This window comes from Rhea pennata, chromosome 20 (genome assembly GCF_028389875.1).
Source record: "Rhea pennata isolate bPtePen1 chromosome 20, bPtePen1.pri, whole genome shotgun sequence".
In the NCBI taxonomy this organism is placed as follows: domain Eukaryota; kingdom Metazoa; phylum Chordata; class Aves; order Rheiformes; family Rheidae; genus Rhea; species Rhea pennata.
The window spans coordinates 4,750,966-4,767,889 of record NC_084682.1 but is presented as its reverse complement, the minus strand read 5'-3'; the positions used below and the strand labels follow the sequence as shown (position 1 = coordinate 4,767,889).

Genomic DNA, 16,924 nt, shown 5'->3' with positions numbered 1-16,924 from the left:
GAAGCAGTTTGTTATCTGACGAGGACCCCTCCCACCCCTGTCAGTGCTATCTGTGAATCTGTATTCTACCTCAGATTTAAATTCACTTTCCTGAGGACAATGTAGCAAAAAGTCAGATGATCTTGAAGATGGATGTCAAAAGACTGAGTGATATCACTCAATCAGATGCACATATACATGAGCTATAAGCATATCATAGCAGGCATTGATAGATGAATGATTAGAGAGACTCTCTTCTAGTACCATATACAATTTAAAAAAAAAAAAAAAAAACCCTCACCCTAATAAGTATTGCATACTTCAGGAGTTAAAGCCAAGCATTTGTATGGACTTCCACCATAAACTTGCTTATAAAGACAGGGATTGAGATGGGAACACATGCTTTAAAACAATTTTTACATAAAGACTTTAAAAGTAGACTGAAGGTAAAAATCACAGTACCTTTTTCAAACTAGTTGTAACAGAAGCCAAGTAGCTGACTCGTGTTGTTCAATTATTCTGTAAAAGCAGGTTGTTTTATTTAAACTCAGGATGTAGAGATTTTTCTTCTTAAAGGATTTATCAACCTACCCAGAGCCTCTGTTCAGATAAGCCATTTGCTGTGGTTAAATATGACAGTAAAATTTAGGTAGCCCGTTTCAACTGCATACAATGCAGAAAACACTTAAGTCTTTTTGGGGCACAGTTAAAATTCCCAGTGTGCATAACAGTGAGGTATGCCTCCAGAAGCTGATCTTTTTGTGTTTTTATCCTTTTTAAAATGAACCATAACATACCCATGCAATAATATTTCTGCAGTGTTGCTAAATAAAACCAACTGCACTGAAAATTTACAATGTGGCAGAATTTAAAATTCAAAGAAATATACCATCTTATTCCAGCAAACTGGACTATATTAATGTACAGAATTCATTAAGGGGTCAGTCTTAAAAATCAACATTTTCACAAGAGATTGTACACCACTGAGAAAATGTGTCTAGGGAAAAAAATACAGAAAAGCACAATGTCTTCAAGAAGTGGCATGGCATTAAATGGGAAATGAACTAGGTTGTTTGGGAGGCTAAGGTTATGTTTAGGTTAGGCTGGGCTGGGCTGGTAGGGGGGGCTAGATTTATGAAGAGTACTCTACACTGGAGAAAATGCCTTAAAAAAAATTACAAAATGACCCCCAAAGTTTAGGCAATGATTTGAACATAAGTACACCAGATACTATAGCAAGGGAAAAAACACTGCAAAAGTACTCTCTATTTACAGAAGAATGATTTAAAGACATTATGGTTTTCTTTACAAATAGGTGTAGAACAGGAATAGTCCACATTTTTAAAAATTCTTTACATATTTATCTTTAGTAAGTCAACCTCCTCGATCAAAATCCTCCAACACATAGCCTGTGCAGAAGGCGTTTAATGGACTCTCCATTAATTCTTCATTGTGTGGCCCTTGCTCTCTTGGAAAGTCTCTCTGGGCACAAGTCAAAAATAGATTTTTCTTTTGACCCGCAAATTAAAAAAAATCTGCATAGTTCAGTCATCACTGTCAGACAGAGTCTCATATTGTGCTGAAAGCAGTGGTGCAGGTTCTCGCTCCCATATCCTGTTCTGTTGGTGAGTGGTTGCTTGGCTCATGGACGGTGGGGCACATGCAATTGATGTTGGCGGCGTACTGCTCAGCATCCGCATCGTCAACGGGTTGTAAGGGAACTGTGTTGACCCTGAATTAAAGATAGTTTCTCCAAGTCAAAAACATGAGCCATTCTAATGGATTATTAGAGACCTATATGTTAAATCAGCAATAAACCCCAACTGGTCTGCGCTGGTTGTGACATCTAGCAGAAAACAATGTCCATTTCAGAAAAACCCTTACATCACAGACCTATTTGCTGTGATCTTTTGACCCATGTAGCAGTATTATAATATGTTCACATCTTACATTTCAATATAATATCTCATGTAGTTTGTTAGTTTGAAAGAAAACTCCCATATCTCACCTGTTGATGAGGGTCTATCTTCCCAGGCCCATACTGGAGTCTGTCTGTGATAGTCTCCTTCTGAATGTACAGATGAGACAGAGGAAGGTCTTTCAGTTCCTATATATCCCTGTCCAGGAATCGGAGACTTAGACTTTCTACTATTTGACTTGCCAATTAGCTTCTGCTTGCTGACTCCCCCTCCTGGAAATAGAAGGGACAAATTTTCCAAAGACGTTACACTGAACTTTAGCATCTGTAGTTATAAACTTAGTATCACTTAGGAGCAAATAGGAGTTTTAAAATGTACTACCATTAATGATTGTAGAGGTTAGTCTCTTAAACATAACTGCTAGCAAATTTTTTTTTTTTAAACCATGACAGAGTTATATTTCCCTTTTTAGGAAGGGAGCTGATTTTTCAATTCAAGTTAGTTCCCACTGTCTCATATTCCTTATAGATAAAGTAACACATCTGCGTCTGGGATGTTGCAGGTATCAGCTACACTCTTACCCTCTTCCCCATTCTGTCAGTGCTGTCATTCTCCCAGAAACACTGCTCAATGCTCCTGAAGTCATCAGCACCATTTTGAAAGCCAGAAGGACCAAAGGGAACAAAAACACCATCTCTGCCACTTCCAGAGGACAGATACTTACTTTCAGTGACAGTGAATTCATACCCTTCATTTATTTTTGTTCAAGACCATGAAGGATTTAAGAGCTGTAATACCTCACCTGAATTTGGTGATGGATTAGCTTCTTCTCGACGCGTCTCATTATTTGCTGATACTGCAGCACTGGAACTGCCAGGTGCTACCCCAATAGCCTGTGGCATTACAACTCCATGATCCTCGCTCTTGTCATCAAAGTTTCCCATCAATGCTTTCCTAATAATGTCTTCCAGACCCAGATTACTGGCAGGATCTGCAAAGGAATGACCCCTAGAACTGACTGCACCTGGGAGATAAAAGAAAACATACAAGGAAAGGTGGAAGGGGAGGGAAAACACATCTCAGAGAAATTACAAAGGGATATGGGAGAAAGTTTTAGAGAAGCAGAAGGATGGAAAAAAAATGAGTTTTTTAATGCAAAGCTACATGCTCCAAAGCAGTTCACAACAGCTACAAGTTAGACAGGCCAGCAAATACAGAGGAGCTATACCAGTAGCACCACTAAACGTCAGATTCTTTGCAAGAGACTGTTTTACATGTTAAAAAAAGGGGGGGGGGTGGGAAGGGGGGAAAGAAAAAAAAAAGGCAAAGGAAGCTGAGCATGCTGATTGTGATAGAGCATTAAGTCAAATCTGCAGCTATTCCTCAGTTTTAAGAGATGAAGATACTGGAACATACAGATACAGAACATCCTGATTTGTTTTATAAAGTGTATGTGGCAAATGCTTATGCCAAAAGCTTGAACTTCCATCTGAATGGATGGAAATCAGTACTTTCTCCATTTAAAACACAAAAGCACTATATCAAAAGGGACAGTAACTAGCCAAAGTCATGTAAAGGCAATCTGTGATACTATTCAGTTTCAGATTTAGTAGTTCTCATCTCCCATACTTTAGTTCAATTCTCTGCCTCACTTGCCTCTTTAGCATAGTAACATATGGCTTGTGGTCAATTTTCTCAAAGTTGTTTTTTAAATTTATTGCAAAAACAACTGTTTTAAGTATTCTGATTTACAGAATATAATATATTTGACGAACTAAGCTCAACTTTTGTTTAGTTGCTCCGTATTTAAATTCTGTTTAAGTGAGACTCTAAAAAATTTCTTGATTTCTGCCTTTGTGTAAGATTTGCAAAGCACGCAAAAATAAAACATTCTTGCCTAAGTTCCCATTTAAATATTTTCTGAAATTTCCTTTGGTCATTTAATTTTTCCCTATGACACAGAAAACATTTTCTTCACGGAGTACGTTGCTCTTAATTTTACATCACCTTCCTCATTTACTGGACTTCAAAAGCACATAAATGAAAGATACTATATCGGTTTACCTTCTCTGAAGCTTATTATTTCTTTTACTGAAAGAACTTACCTGAGGTAGTGACTGCTGGCAAATTGAATATTTCAGTTCCTGGCTGAGCGGCTGCTGCAATTAAAACACAATATGTAAGTGAGTTTTCCAGTGCTAAAGATCACTACAAGAGTTCTAATGCACACGGTATAATTACTTTGACCTATTTCAATATTCTGTTTTGACTTTCTCAGCATTATAAGATGAATGTGTGTCTAGGTCTTCTCAGGAAAATGAATCTATACTGGAGTATACTTAGTATCTTATGTAATCATGGCTAGCCTTCCTTTGAAGATGTTACTTCAGGAAACAGACTGACTTTGATTTTTCACAATCTTCTATGTAACTTTAAAATGCAAAGCTGCATTTGACTGGCTGATGTATTTTAATGGATAAAACTTGTATTCAAATATTAAGTGACAACTTTGGAGTGGCTACAAAAACCCATTATCCAGATTTTGTCCAGAACAATTAGAGAATAAAAGATTTTCAGCCATAATAGTGAATTCAAGACATAAATGAAAAGATTACTGGTAACAATGGAAAATGTGTGTGTGTGTGTGTGTGTGTATGTGTGTGCCAAACACAAACATTCACAGCAAAATCTATCATGCACACAATAGGGACCCAGTAAAACAGATACTGCAACCCTTACTGATGCAGCTATGTTCTCTCAGAATAAGAAATGCATCTGATGTGCAGAAATAAGATGCTAGTGACTCAGCCCAATCATGTTACCAAAAAATCTGTGAAGCAGACATTGAGATCCATGTAAAAGCACTCATTTTATCAGTAAAACAGACCAGCCTACAAAATACACTTCACTAAAGTGAATTAAAATTCTGTGAAATTAATTTGCTGCTTATCGCAAGGGCATTCACTTTCAAAGAAATACTTTTGATTAGGTATTGAGGTCACAAATAGCTTAAACTCTTGCTACTCCTAATATTGCTGCAAATTTATGTTGAAGTTTCATAACAGAAACAAAATATAGTTCTAGTATAATATTCTACCATATCATGTCTATTACTGAAACTACAATGAAATATTCAAAATATGTCATTTCAATGGCCATAAAGATAAAACCACCCCCAAATTCTTAAGTTTGCAAAACATTTTTCCAAAAAGAAAACACATAATAGTTAATACTGAAATAAAGCAAACTACAGACACAAAGCAAATAGAATAATTTCAGGTTTCAACAAATATCTTTTTTTTTTTTTTAATTATGTGTTTTTCCCACAGTTTTCAGAAGCCATCTCCACCTCTCAAAGGTCAAAAAGCTTGTGTGTGACAAAGTCCCATATAGACCAGCAAAAAAAGTTCTAACAAAGTTCAGGTGTTCAGTTATTAATAATATATGTTTTTATATTCATACATTTATGTTCATTCATATGTTTTTTGAAACAGGTTAGGACATTTGTGAATGGCAGTCACATGAAGTTTAAGTTGGAAAAATACAGTGAAAAGGCAAGTTCTGCATACCCATGTCAGAGTCACCTCCACCAGATGAGTTCAGCTTTCGAAATATCTCCTGTTTCTTGGATTTCACCATTGGTGAAGTGTTCTCAAGTTTGGTGAAAAACGAAGGCAGGTAGCTTATACTACCTGGAGAGCGAGAGTCAGTCCTGCCAAGACCAACATGTGTCAGAGAACATTTTTCAAGGTATATGTTTCAATCTTTCTAAAAGCAGTCAGGCAGAAACAGCTACCTTTCATACATGTTAAGGCTGCTTTTCCCTCAGCCTGTTGCTTGGGGACTAGACCAACACATGACTCTCCAGAGACATCTGATTTATCCAAGAAATGTATAAAGGTGTGATAGCTCACAGAAAAAGTGACAGTGTTATAGTCCATGCTGAAGAATGGTACAGAGACAGTGCTCACATGAATCACCTCAGGTATCTCTTTCTGCCCTGCAACCTGCATGCTGGATAAAATTTTCACTGAAAGTCAGCATGTCACTAAACATTTAAGCCAAAAGCCCAAACACTCATCCTGGCTGCTCCCACCTCCGTACAAAATTCCAACCCTTTTAATTCTCCTCTCATTTTTGTCCCCAGTATGCCACCAGAAAGGACGTATTTCTTCTTATTCTGCTAACCAAATCTGTCCCATATGGTCCTAACAAATAAGCTATTTCAGGCATTCTTGGAAAGCAGATAAAAATAGCCATATAGTCTGGGATTTGGCTCGAGGGCTGCCAATTAGCCATCCTTGTTCTATACCACAAACTCAGACCAGGATCCATGTTCAGTATTTCACACTCCTTATCAATTTTACATACATAGTAGCTGGCACACTTTCTGTCCATAATTTCTGTCATATTAAGGTACAAAAAACCTGCTAAAGTAAATGTCAAACTAAGACGACATGCATTTCATCTCTGTGTCTTAAAATATGGATATTTTAAAGCTGTTTATAAAGTTGATAAAAGTACTAGAATTCCAATTATGGAATTTAACCCCACAAAAACCCAAAGCATAAAAAAATTCAGGGGATAATCTAAGCTAAGCACCTGATTAAAACCAGTCAGAAACAGACTGTACAGTTTCAAAACAAACAAAAATGATCAACTGTAAAACTGTAAGTTATATTCACTGTGGTGCCTAGAATACTTGAGTTTACTTAAGAGGAAGAAAGGTGGCAAAATCAGCTTTCAATTTCAAGAAATTGAAACTTAAAAACCATCTAAAAATAAACTAAAAAAAGACTCTGGTTTCCTAGAACTAAAGTTCTTAAAATTTCAAAAATAGCAATTCCTCCTGCACATTCTTGAAAATTTATTGCCATCTAGTTAATATCCATCAAGGACTGCAAGAACCCTGCCTTCAACTGCAGACAAAAAAAAAAAAAAAAAAAAAAATCAAATTTTTACCAGCATGAACTTTGAATAATTCTCAGCAGATACTTCTTAAGGGTCCAGTTCCCAGACTGTCACTTTTTGTCTCTATTTTAGAAAAGGATAATATATTTCTAAAGAAGTTTTGTTCAAGCTAAAATTTGTTTCTAGTTAATTGTTAAACCACTTTTTTAAAGTGCATGGTGGGTGTGCTGGCTGCTATTCCTTCTGCAGCAGGGAGCTGGGCAAATGACAGAAGCATCCATTTCAGTGTGCGGTTGCCAGACATTTGGAGAACTAGCACCGATGCAGTCTGCCAGGGATCCTGTGTAGTCTTCTGTTCCAGATCTGGCAGACTGACAAGTAACCCTGGGAAATAGGGACAGATGGACCTCTTGACGCCCCACCGTCCCACCTGCTGGAAATAAAGCCCCTTAGTTTACTGACATTTAATGTGACAAGCTACTCTAGAGTCATGTGTGTTGCAAGCCTGGGTTCCTTCACACTTTACCAGGCAGTTGAACAGTATCCAGGGTGCCACAAAAGCAAGACAAGCCTGGATTTTTTTAAAAACAAAAGAAGTGCAAAGAGGAGACAACCTTTCTCACAGAACACTCCAGTTTTGTAGAACCTGTGAGGGGTTTTTGCTATAATGTTTTCAGTCAGATATTACATTAAACATGCTGCTTGCAGTAAGAAACCTAAGACAGAACATGAACATAAGAGGTTTCACTCTGGCCTCTCAAAGCATGTCTCAACTACAAAATTTTGAATGCTACTGCAAAAGGATCAGCAGTGATTAAATAACTTGCCTGCAGTACCAGAGGGGAAAAAACACTTTAAGTATTATTTTTTCATAAGAACATAAAGCTCCACTTCAGAGATTAGATACTGTTTGCAGCCCAAGATCCAGAATAATGTTTTTAAAACTCATTTTTACACATACCTCTGTTCAGTAGGCTCAGTTCTTTGGGAAAGCAGTAGAACATTGTCCTGTTTCTCATGTACAGCTGGAACCTGAGGTGGCGAGATTGGCTCATAGGGCTCTGAAGAGACATGGCTTCTCTCTGGAGATTTTCCAGGTCTACATTCATAGTTCAGAGACAGACAAGTACTCTTACTGCATGTAATTCCATTCAATTTATTTCTTAGAAATTATATCTTCTATTTTTATCTTACATTAATATCTATGCATTCAAATTATATCTAACATGCTTTAATATTCTTGGTGATCTCAAAAACATGACTTTGAATTATCCATAATGATTCTGATTAGTTCTAGGTGATTAAACAAACACCTTAACTCCTCTAATGATCAGGAATTAAACATCAGCGGTGAAGGGAACGTGGTTATACACTGTGTTTGCGTCCAAACAATTGTCAAAAAGAATACAAGACAGGTATTGACTTGAGGCTTCTAAAAAGAGATTAAAAGACAGCTCTCATCCCAATCTAAATATTATCATGCTAATTTTCGTAAAAACCTTACTAGGGCATTAAATTTGGGGTTGAACTGATTACAAACATTACCTTCCTCTGGACTTGTCGGAGAGATTTTCAGGTGACACTCTAGCACCTGGCCGTTGATGGTGGACAGACTGTGACTGCGACTCAGGGCTGTAGCGGTTTGACGTCTTTGCCCGGGTAGAAACAGGCGTTGGAGCAGGGGTGGAATTCTGGAATGTACTGGTGGGAGGCTGCAAGGAAGCCTGAGAAGCTGCTTGGTTTCTAGCAAAGTCTTGTGTAATAATTTGCTGATTGTGGCAAAAAAAGAAAAAGAAAAGAAAAAGACACCTTGGTCAGACATTAGCCAGAGTGTACTTATTCACAGACTAGATGAAAATGAGACTAATTTCAACAAATGAGACAATTTTAAAGTTCAGATACAATACTATTTATAACACACTCAGAACTAAACCTGCAATTATTTTTACTAATATTCTAGAATGTGTTTTCATAATGAAAACACAACTTTTAAAGTCTGAAAAGATGCATGCAAATAAACCTACACATATGTGGTCAGCAAGGGTGATTAGTCGATGGGTCCTAGGCACATGTCCCATCCCTTCTGCTTGAGAGGAAGGAGGTGGAGGTTGTTGAGGTGAAGGAGGTTCCTGTTGTGTCCTGTAGCGGTGAATTGACCCCTCATATTGCCTGTTTGGGTCACCTAGTTGGAGGAATAAAGATCAACCTATTAAGATATAGTATTACTGAAGCTTCAAGGTTTAAAATTTGTGAGCATATAACCTTCAAAGAGGTGTTTCTGCATTAGATTTTAGGTATTCTGCGTGATTACCACCTTTTCCCTATACCTTAAGGCTCTTAATTTAAGATAGAAAACCAGAGTTTTATTTCATAATACAGTAGAAATTTGCCTCATTTCTCATCAGCAAACTCTACTGTAATAGTTTTGAGCTTTTCCAATTGATAAAAAACATAGGCATCAACATCAATACACAGTAATTTTAAAGCACATATCCTTGAAAATAAATTTCTTAAGTTAGCTAGACTGTAATGTAAAAGAGCTCTATTCAATGTCAAGTGTCAGTTCTAATGCACTTGCACAAGTTATTCCAAAGACCACTGTAACAACATATTTCAACAGAAGTTTCTCAGAAGTCAAGAGTGTGGCAAGCAGTGATATAAAAACTGTTGATGTAGTTTATTTTGAGTTCATGGAGCTGATAAATATGTGCAAGATAATGATTAGAGTGTTTACATATGCAGACAAGCTTACTTTCTGCCTGGCTTGGTTTGGGTGCCTCTTGCTGATAGGGCTGCAGCTTTTCTTGAGTAGGTACAGGAGAATTTGCAGGGCTAATCACCTCAATGGCATCTCCAGGAGCTTCATACCGGTGGGAAGATACTGAATATCAACAAGAGGTTATGGAACAAACTGTAAATATCCCAGAAGGTTTTTGTTGTTTATACATACCCATGCTAATGCTTTCATTAAAATCACACTAGTGAAAGTCAAAACACTTCTCTCATGACAAACATGGTGAAACAAAAAATTATTTCCATGGAACAGTACTGCCATGTAAACCCAATAATTTGGAAAGGTCTCATGACCTCTAATAGGGTTAGCTTTATTATCCTGCATTTCAAGATACAGCATGGAATCTCAATTTAGATAAATCATACTTGTTTGCTTTTGCAAGAATCTTCAGTTACTATATGCAAAAGCTGTATTTGCCTATGAAGCACCACCACTGTGCAGAGCTGAGTAATTTATCATTAAACTTCAGAATCATTTCACAGCCTATTATCTCCCTAAAAGGCTAAGACAAGATAGTAAAGTAGTTGACAGTAAGATACATACAACTACTGGAAGAATCGGAACTCTGAGAGCCCCTGTCTCGTGCATCCTTGTCTGAAGCAATCTGTCGAGTGATGATCACATCTATGAAGTTAGCAGCAGTAATTGTGGTCTTTCCTCGAGTTCTCAGCTCTTCCTCGTACCTGGATTTAGGAGGAGGTCCTTTCTCTTTACCAGCCTCTGAATACACTACAGATGAAGACTGACCCTGGGACTTGCCACTGGAAAAATTTGCAGATGTATATGGGCACTGAACATGTCTCTTTTCTATCTCCAGTGTTTTCTGTTCCATCTGCTGCTGCTCAGTAACCACAGCTGACCTGCGCCCCATATTCTCTTCTATCCTTGTTCCTTCATGCTTGCTCTCCTTTACTTTGGCAACTTCCATCTGAGGAGCAGAGGCTGCAGCATCTACTAGGGCTGCGAGGGCGTCAGCTGCTGTATTGTAACGGGAAGCAGGCAATCCTTGAGTTATGGAGGGAGCTCCTGGGGTAAGCTGCCTGTTGGCAAATATCAAATATTCTGAATTACATCACATAAAAAAAAAACTAGAGACAGATCATGAGTACAACTAAGCAAAGCTTCCGTGACACTAATTTCTATTCAAACTGGACTGGGTGAGAATGCAATAGAGCACTTCTGTTAAGTTCATGAGCCATCAGAAAGTGGTAACTCCTTATCTTTTATAATTTTCTTCACACTAAATGCATCTTTTCCTAAGCTCAGATATTAGAACAGATGTCTCTGCAACAATAATTTAAGAAACATACATGATTCGGAGCTGAGCAGCAGGATCCAAAGGTGTGATTACGCTTGTCCCATTGGTTCCTTGAAAAATACTAGGCCTTTGCTGCAGTATGTTTTCCTGGCTTCTGACTGATGGAGATGGAGAGCGAACATATCCATGGCTGCCAGGTCTGCCAGGTTGCTCTGCACCTAGAAAACATAGAGGGGATGGCGGAAAATGGAGAACATTATAGGATCGCATAAGTCATTCTTATAAGAATGTAGAATTATGTGTCAACACTGACTCTTTCTCCATACTCTTTTCCAGTTGCCTCCACCACTCTACATATGGCAGTAAGTGTAAAAGTTTTAAATGATACTGTTCTTTCCATAAGGCTCTAAATGAAATGCAAGTTGTGATAGCAATGACAAGGATTCACACTATTCCCTAGGTACTACATGACCAAAAAGCATGCTACTTGCTGAAGCTGCAATTATAACCAGGACTGCTAGGTTAGAAACCTCTCAAATGCAGACTAAACACAAACAATACTGGGCAATACGTTGTTAATAAGCTGCATTTTGCTAACAATGGATATAGAAAATGAGCAATTACTTCTACAGCAAGGCAGACTGAAATACAGCAATATGCAATTACCTGGTCGAAGATAAAGTTCAGCAGGAACTGAAGCTATTCTCTCTCTCTCTCGTTCTCTTTCCCGTTCTCGCTCTCGTTCCCTCTCTCTTTCCCGCTCCTTCTCCCTTTCCCTTTCCCGCTCTCTTTCAGCATTTGCAGCTGCAGAAGCTGCCAAATGTGTAGGGTGTCCTGGAAGGTCCAGAAGATAAAATATTTGAAATAGTAAAGAGAGATACTTGTAAGTTTAGCACAATTTGATGTAAACACTTGCCATTATATTCTGCCATCCATTTACAGCAAGTTTTCCAAATAAATTTTAATTCCTCTCAAGTCTATCCACTTACCTAAGAGGACAAAAGTTTAACATAGAGCGAGACAGTGGAAAGCTCAAGTAACTTCTCAAGCAGCCAGCTTATAGACCCAAATTCCATTCCTTAACACATGTAATATCAGATTACTGAGGTCATATAATCAGATGACTAAAAAGACCTGACAGATCGAGGCAAATTCTGAATTTGTCAGTGCTCCTTCAGCTGCTACTGCAACTATAAAGGACATCATTAACAAAACCTTTGCTATCCAGGTGAGAAGTGCATACAAATAGCATTACCTGAGAAAACATCAAAATATGACATTAGTGACAGCTGAATAAAGATGGTCAATTTTCTCTGTATGACAGGATTAGAGGCATCATCAAATGATACTGGCTCATACCTGGTGACAGAGAAGCAGGATTGTACGGCCTAGGAGGGAATGTAAGCTGGGTACCGGGGATGTAAGTGATTCTCTCCATGGGCGGTGTGCTTGTTCCTCCAGGATGAGGCACTAAGATAGTGGGAGCCATATTGTTCAGGTCAATAATTCCTGTTAAGAGACAACATACATAAGAATGACCATTCAAGGACAGACCAAACGTCCATGCAGTATATATTCTGTTCTCTGATAATGGTCAGTACTGAACGCTTAATGGAAAGAATATAAGAATAACACAAGTTTAGAACTATATTCCACCTCTCAGGTGACAACCTCTCAACTGCCAATCAGCAGTTTAAGAACATGTTAAGTGATAATTTGCATTTGTACCACTCCATTTAATTGCCCTTGACAAAAACACACTTCAGCTCTTCTGCCAAAAATAGCCAAAATGCCAAAATGATATTACCTCAGTGTTCACCCCCTTTTCCAGGCCACTTACATTCAAAAAATGAAATGAAATGTGAAAATGCACAGGTCCCACTGGAGCTCCAGTGTAACTTCCTCTACTACGAAAACCAACCACTTCTTTCTTTTCCAACCAATTAAAAGATTACAGTATCTTATATCTTATTCCCAAGACTATTTTATTTCTCTAAGAGTCTGAGACTATCAAAACTTCTCAGAAAACTAAATACCTCACGTCAACCGAAACACTCTTATCCAGGTGCTCGGTCAATTCTCTCCAAGGAAATTTGAAAGTGACAAAAGCCTATATCTATCCTAAAAAGCCAGACAGCCAGATATTCTTCCCCAGTATATCTATATGTTAGTGTATTTTTATTCGCAGGCAATTTATCAACATTTGCTACTTTCCATTCCACCTACAACTATCAAACAGATTTAAGTGACAGACATATCACAGCCAGTAATCAAGTTGGTAGCTTGATTATTTTCTGCTAAGTTCATAGCTTCTGGGTGAATGTCATGTAATGCCAGTGACTCATAACTATTCATCTTACTGATTTGTTCTAAGATTTCTCTTGACATTGCAATGTGGAACAGTTCTTCAAACTCATGTCCCATAAATAAAAACATCAGCACAGAAATCTCTTCAAGTCTCTTAACAAAGAGCAGAATTGCAAAGAAGTCACTGTTTTTCTGTAATGGCCTCATCTTCTAAACCGTTACTTTTAAGTTCTGGTCATTTCTCAACTTTCTGTGGCAGGTTTCTGGCATCTGGTGTGTTTGAAGTTACTAGTTCATTTGCCTTTGTAAGCTGTTCCTCAATTTTTGTCCTTCGTGCTGTTAAATTTAAGTTAAAGACTTCAATTTTCTCTGTTTGAAGACTTACACTTTGAAAGATGTCTTGTTACTTTTAATAGCTCCTTCCCACTGCTGTGTTTCAGATGTCCAGATTGATTCAGGTTTTTCCCATCCTGACACAGGTCACACTCATTTACTGACTCTCTAAAATATTTTCTACAGACCTTACCCTTTTAGCTGCTGCTTTTATTTTCATTCTAAAGAAGTTTTCATTTCAACATAGCTCTCCTTTCTAAAGTTCAAAGATGAGTTAGAATATGCTCCTGAATATCAATTTAAACAAATGTAAAATAGTCTTGCTTCTTGAACACAAGTAAGTGTTTTAGCTTTCCCTTTATTCTAACAATATTGATTACCTAGTTTTGCTTCACACCTGCAGAAGCCAGTTAGATGTACGACCACTATTTACAAACACATACACATGTGTATGCACATATATGCATACATATATATAAAAAACAAGCAAAAAATAACACATCAAATCATATAGCCAAAATACACTTTAAAATATCAGAAAAAAAGATGTACCTCTTGCTCCGGCATAAGGGAGAGCTAAAGTTTGCTCTCTAGGAGATAATCCTCTGGTTACATCTGGACGTAAATTGACTTGCATCTGCTGTGAGGTAATGTAGTCATTTAAGATTGTCTGTCGTGTATTCTCCATTGCATAAAGCTGATACTGACTTGGGTAGCCAGGCGTGGGTGAGAGCTGCCTTTGGAACAGGTAAGCAGCAGCAGCTGAGGATGAGGAAGGAAAAAGAATGTCTAGCAAGCAGCACTAGAGATACAGAACCAAAGCTTTAGGATGTTTCTTTAGTTTCAATGGAAAGTGCTACTAATTCTTTCTATCCAGCTTTGGAAGAAAGAAACCAGTATTTTCATACTAACTTTTTTTTTTGTGTTTATGCACTGCACATAGACAGAAAAAGCTAAAGAATCCAAACTGAAGATCCATGTCACAAAAAAAAGACTTAGATAAATTTTAAATCCTGAAATTCTGATGTAGTGAATGCTGAAATACCTACAGAAGGTTAGAAAACCTTGAAGAGGTGGATTGATCAATATGTTAAAAGTAAACCTGGTGTATTTACTATCATCTGAGGGTAGTCTAGAGATAATCAGATAACCTCCAGTGAGAGTATCTCACAGCCCTGAACAGCAGGGTCTTGATTATACTTTCATTCTGTAGCATTTTCCATGCCCTTCCTTGTACAGCTTTTCTGAAAGCTTTAAATACATTTCACAGATACTTATTCCAAAATACTGCCTGAACTTTTAAAATAACAGAAGCTATCTATCAGTATTATATAAAAATATTTAAGAAGTTTTATAGCTAGGTATTAAACCCTCACCAAAGTGAAACCAAACCACAACAGTATATATAATCCTTTATAAATCATATCCATCCATTGATACTTGCACTTTTTAACAGACCTCTTTTCTGTGCAAAGTACATATTCTAAAATAAATAAATAAATAGATAAAGAAATAAAGCAAACAAACACCACATATTTACCAGGATCTAGAGCCCTGTGAAATGGCATAGCAGGATCTAAATGAGGAGGGAGGTGACTCCTATAGACTTCAGGAGTGGCTCCTCTGTGATGGGGGTCAAAAGGACTGTGAGTCACTACAGGATCAACCCCTGGGACTGGAGATTTTGCAGGCACACTTTCTCTCTGTGTCGGAGTAAGTGTATTTTTCCTTTCGTGATTTGCTGGCTTCCCAGAAGATATTCCAGCTAACAAAAACAAGGAAAAAGACAAATTCAGAAAATACTTATTTCCAATAGAAGACTTAGGTATAAGTACAAACCAGTTCCCAAGGAAGGTTCTAGTGGATCCTCCTATCTGTTATAATAAATCCCAGAGAATATTTTATACCACAAACTTTTCCTCATGAAAAATCTTAAATCTAGCTAGCTAGGTTGGGCCTGCACTTTATCATACTATCTTCCTTATCTAGTTACCTCTACCAGTCACTAATTGCACCTTTCCTCAAAACATTATGCTCGTAGGCAACGTGAGTACTAGGGGTACATTTGGAAGAGTGTTGCCAGCAGGTCAAGGGAGGTGATCTTCCCCCTCTACTCAGCCCTGCTGAGCCCTTATCTGGAGTACTGTGTCCAATTCTGGACTCCCCAGTACAAGAGAGACATGGAACTACTAAAGAGAGTCTTGGGAAGGGCTACAAAGATGATTAGGGGATGGAGCATATCCCCTATGAGGAAAGGTGGTGAGAGCTGGGCCTGTTTAGCCTGGAGAAGACTGAGAGGGGATCTTATCAATGTATACAAATATCTTAGGTGAGGGTGTCAGGAGGGTGGGGCCAGGCTATTTTCAGTGGTGCCAAGCAATAGGACAAGAGGTTACAGGCACAAACTGCAACACAGGAAATCTCATCTGAAAATGAGGAAAAAAAATTTTTACTGTGAGAGTGTCAGAGCACTGTCAACAGGTTGCCCAGAGAGATTGTGGAGTTTCCGTCCCTGGAGATATTCAAAACATGCTTGGACACAATCCTGTGCAATTTGCCTCTAGATCACCCTGCTTGAGCACAAGGGTTGGACTAGATCTCCAGAAGTCCCTTCTAATCTCAGCCATTCTGTGATTCTGTGAACACTTTCAATGTGATCCAGAATCAAATGCAAATCAGAGACTGAACCACCTCCTACTTCCATGCTACATGGCAGATTTTCATTTTCTTATTTCATTCAACAGCTTAGGGCCTTCTAAAATCCCTGCCAGTCACTCTCCAAATTGAGCAGAACATTTAGAGTAAAAATGAAGTGAAACAGTTTACAGAAAATAGTTTAAAAATAAATTTAAAAATAAAACATTCAAAAGTCTTATCTCACTCTGGATAGGGATAACATACCTTCGCTAACTCTATTCATCATAGGTGAACTTCTGGACATTGGACTCTGATAGTTCACAGGTGTCCTTCTTGCATTGGTATCATCATAAATCCCAGGGCTCAGTTGTGATTTAGGAGTTTCATGAAGAGTTGACCTGAGAACAGAGGGACCAGAGCTGACTACTGACGTGTGACGGGAACGTACTGCATCCCCGGTCTTCACATCTTCATATTTTCCTCGCTCCACCACCTTCACGTTTTCTGGCACCATTTCCAGCTGAGGCATTCCACGGGGTAGTTTGCTTGGTCCAGTGATTAAAGATTTTACATTGTGTTTGATTGCAGACTGGCCAGAATTGCTTTCATATTTTATGGGTGTACCCTGCAAAGGTGAAAAAGATCAGGTAAGGCTACCGCCAGTGTTCCCCTGCTACCAAGAAATCATTTTGATTTTACCACAGTTCACTGCTTCTATCAGATTTTATAATACTACACCACACAATACAACTGGACCTTAGCCATTGTTATTTGTCAGCTCTCCAT

General features: G+C 38.1%; 1 protein-coding gene across 5 annotated transcripts in view; it reads right to left on the bottom strand.

Annotated features, from left to right (window-relative positions):
* Nucleotides 1-485: 485 nt before the first annotated feature.
* NCOR1 (nuclear receptor corepressor 1) overlaps nucleotides 486-16,924 on the bottom strand; it is a 72,801-nt gene continuing 56,362 nt past the window's right edge. For 4 of the 5 annotated variants that reach the window (XM_062592756.1, XM_062592758.1, XM_062592760.1 and 1 more), the window contains exons 33-48: nucleotides 16,403-16,763; nucleotides 15,042-15,266; nucleotides 14,054-14,263; nucleotides 12,221-12,370; nucleotides 11,528-11,695; nucleotides 10,914-11,079; nucleotides 10,147-10,643; nucleotides 9,562-9,690; nucleotides 8,834-8,991; nucleotides 8,355-8,578; nucleotides 7,771-7,908; nucleotides 5,468-5,610; nucleotides 4,004-4,057; nucleotides 2,701-2,922; nucleotides 1,988-2,170; nucleotides 486-1,711 (exon numbers count right to left, since the gene is read on the bottom strand). In XM_062592756.1, coding sequence (XP_062448740.1) covers nucleotides 1,524-1,711; nucleotides 1,988-2,170; nucleotides 2,701-2,922; nucleotides 4,004-4,057; nucleotides 5,468-5,610; nucleotides 7,771-7,908; nucleotides 8,355-8,578; nucleotides 8,834-8,991; nucleotides 9,562-9,690; nucleotides 10,147-10,643; nucleotides 10,914-11,079; nucleotides 11,528-11,695; nucleotides 12,221-12,370; nucleotides 14,054-14,263; nucleotides 15,042-15,266; nucleotides 16,403-16,763 — 3,216 coding nt within the window. In that variant the 3' untranslated portion in view covers nucleotides 486-1,523. The remainder of the gene's footprint in view (nucleotides 1,712-1,987; nucleotides 2,171-2,700; nucleotides 2,923-4,003; nucleotides 4,058-5,467; nucleotides 5,611-7,770; nucleotides 7,909-8,354; nucleotides 8,579-8,833; nucleotides 8,992-9,561; nucleotides 9,691-10,146; nucleotides 10,644-10,913; nucleotides 11,080-11,527; nucleotides 11,696-12,220; nucleotides 12,371-14,053; nucleotides 14,264-15,041; nucleotides 15,267-16,402; nucleotides 16,764-16,924) is intronic. The other variant, XM_062592759.1, reaches the window with a different exon arrangement.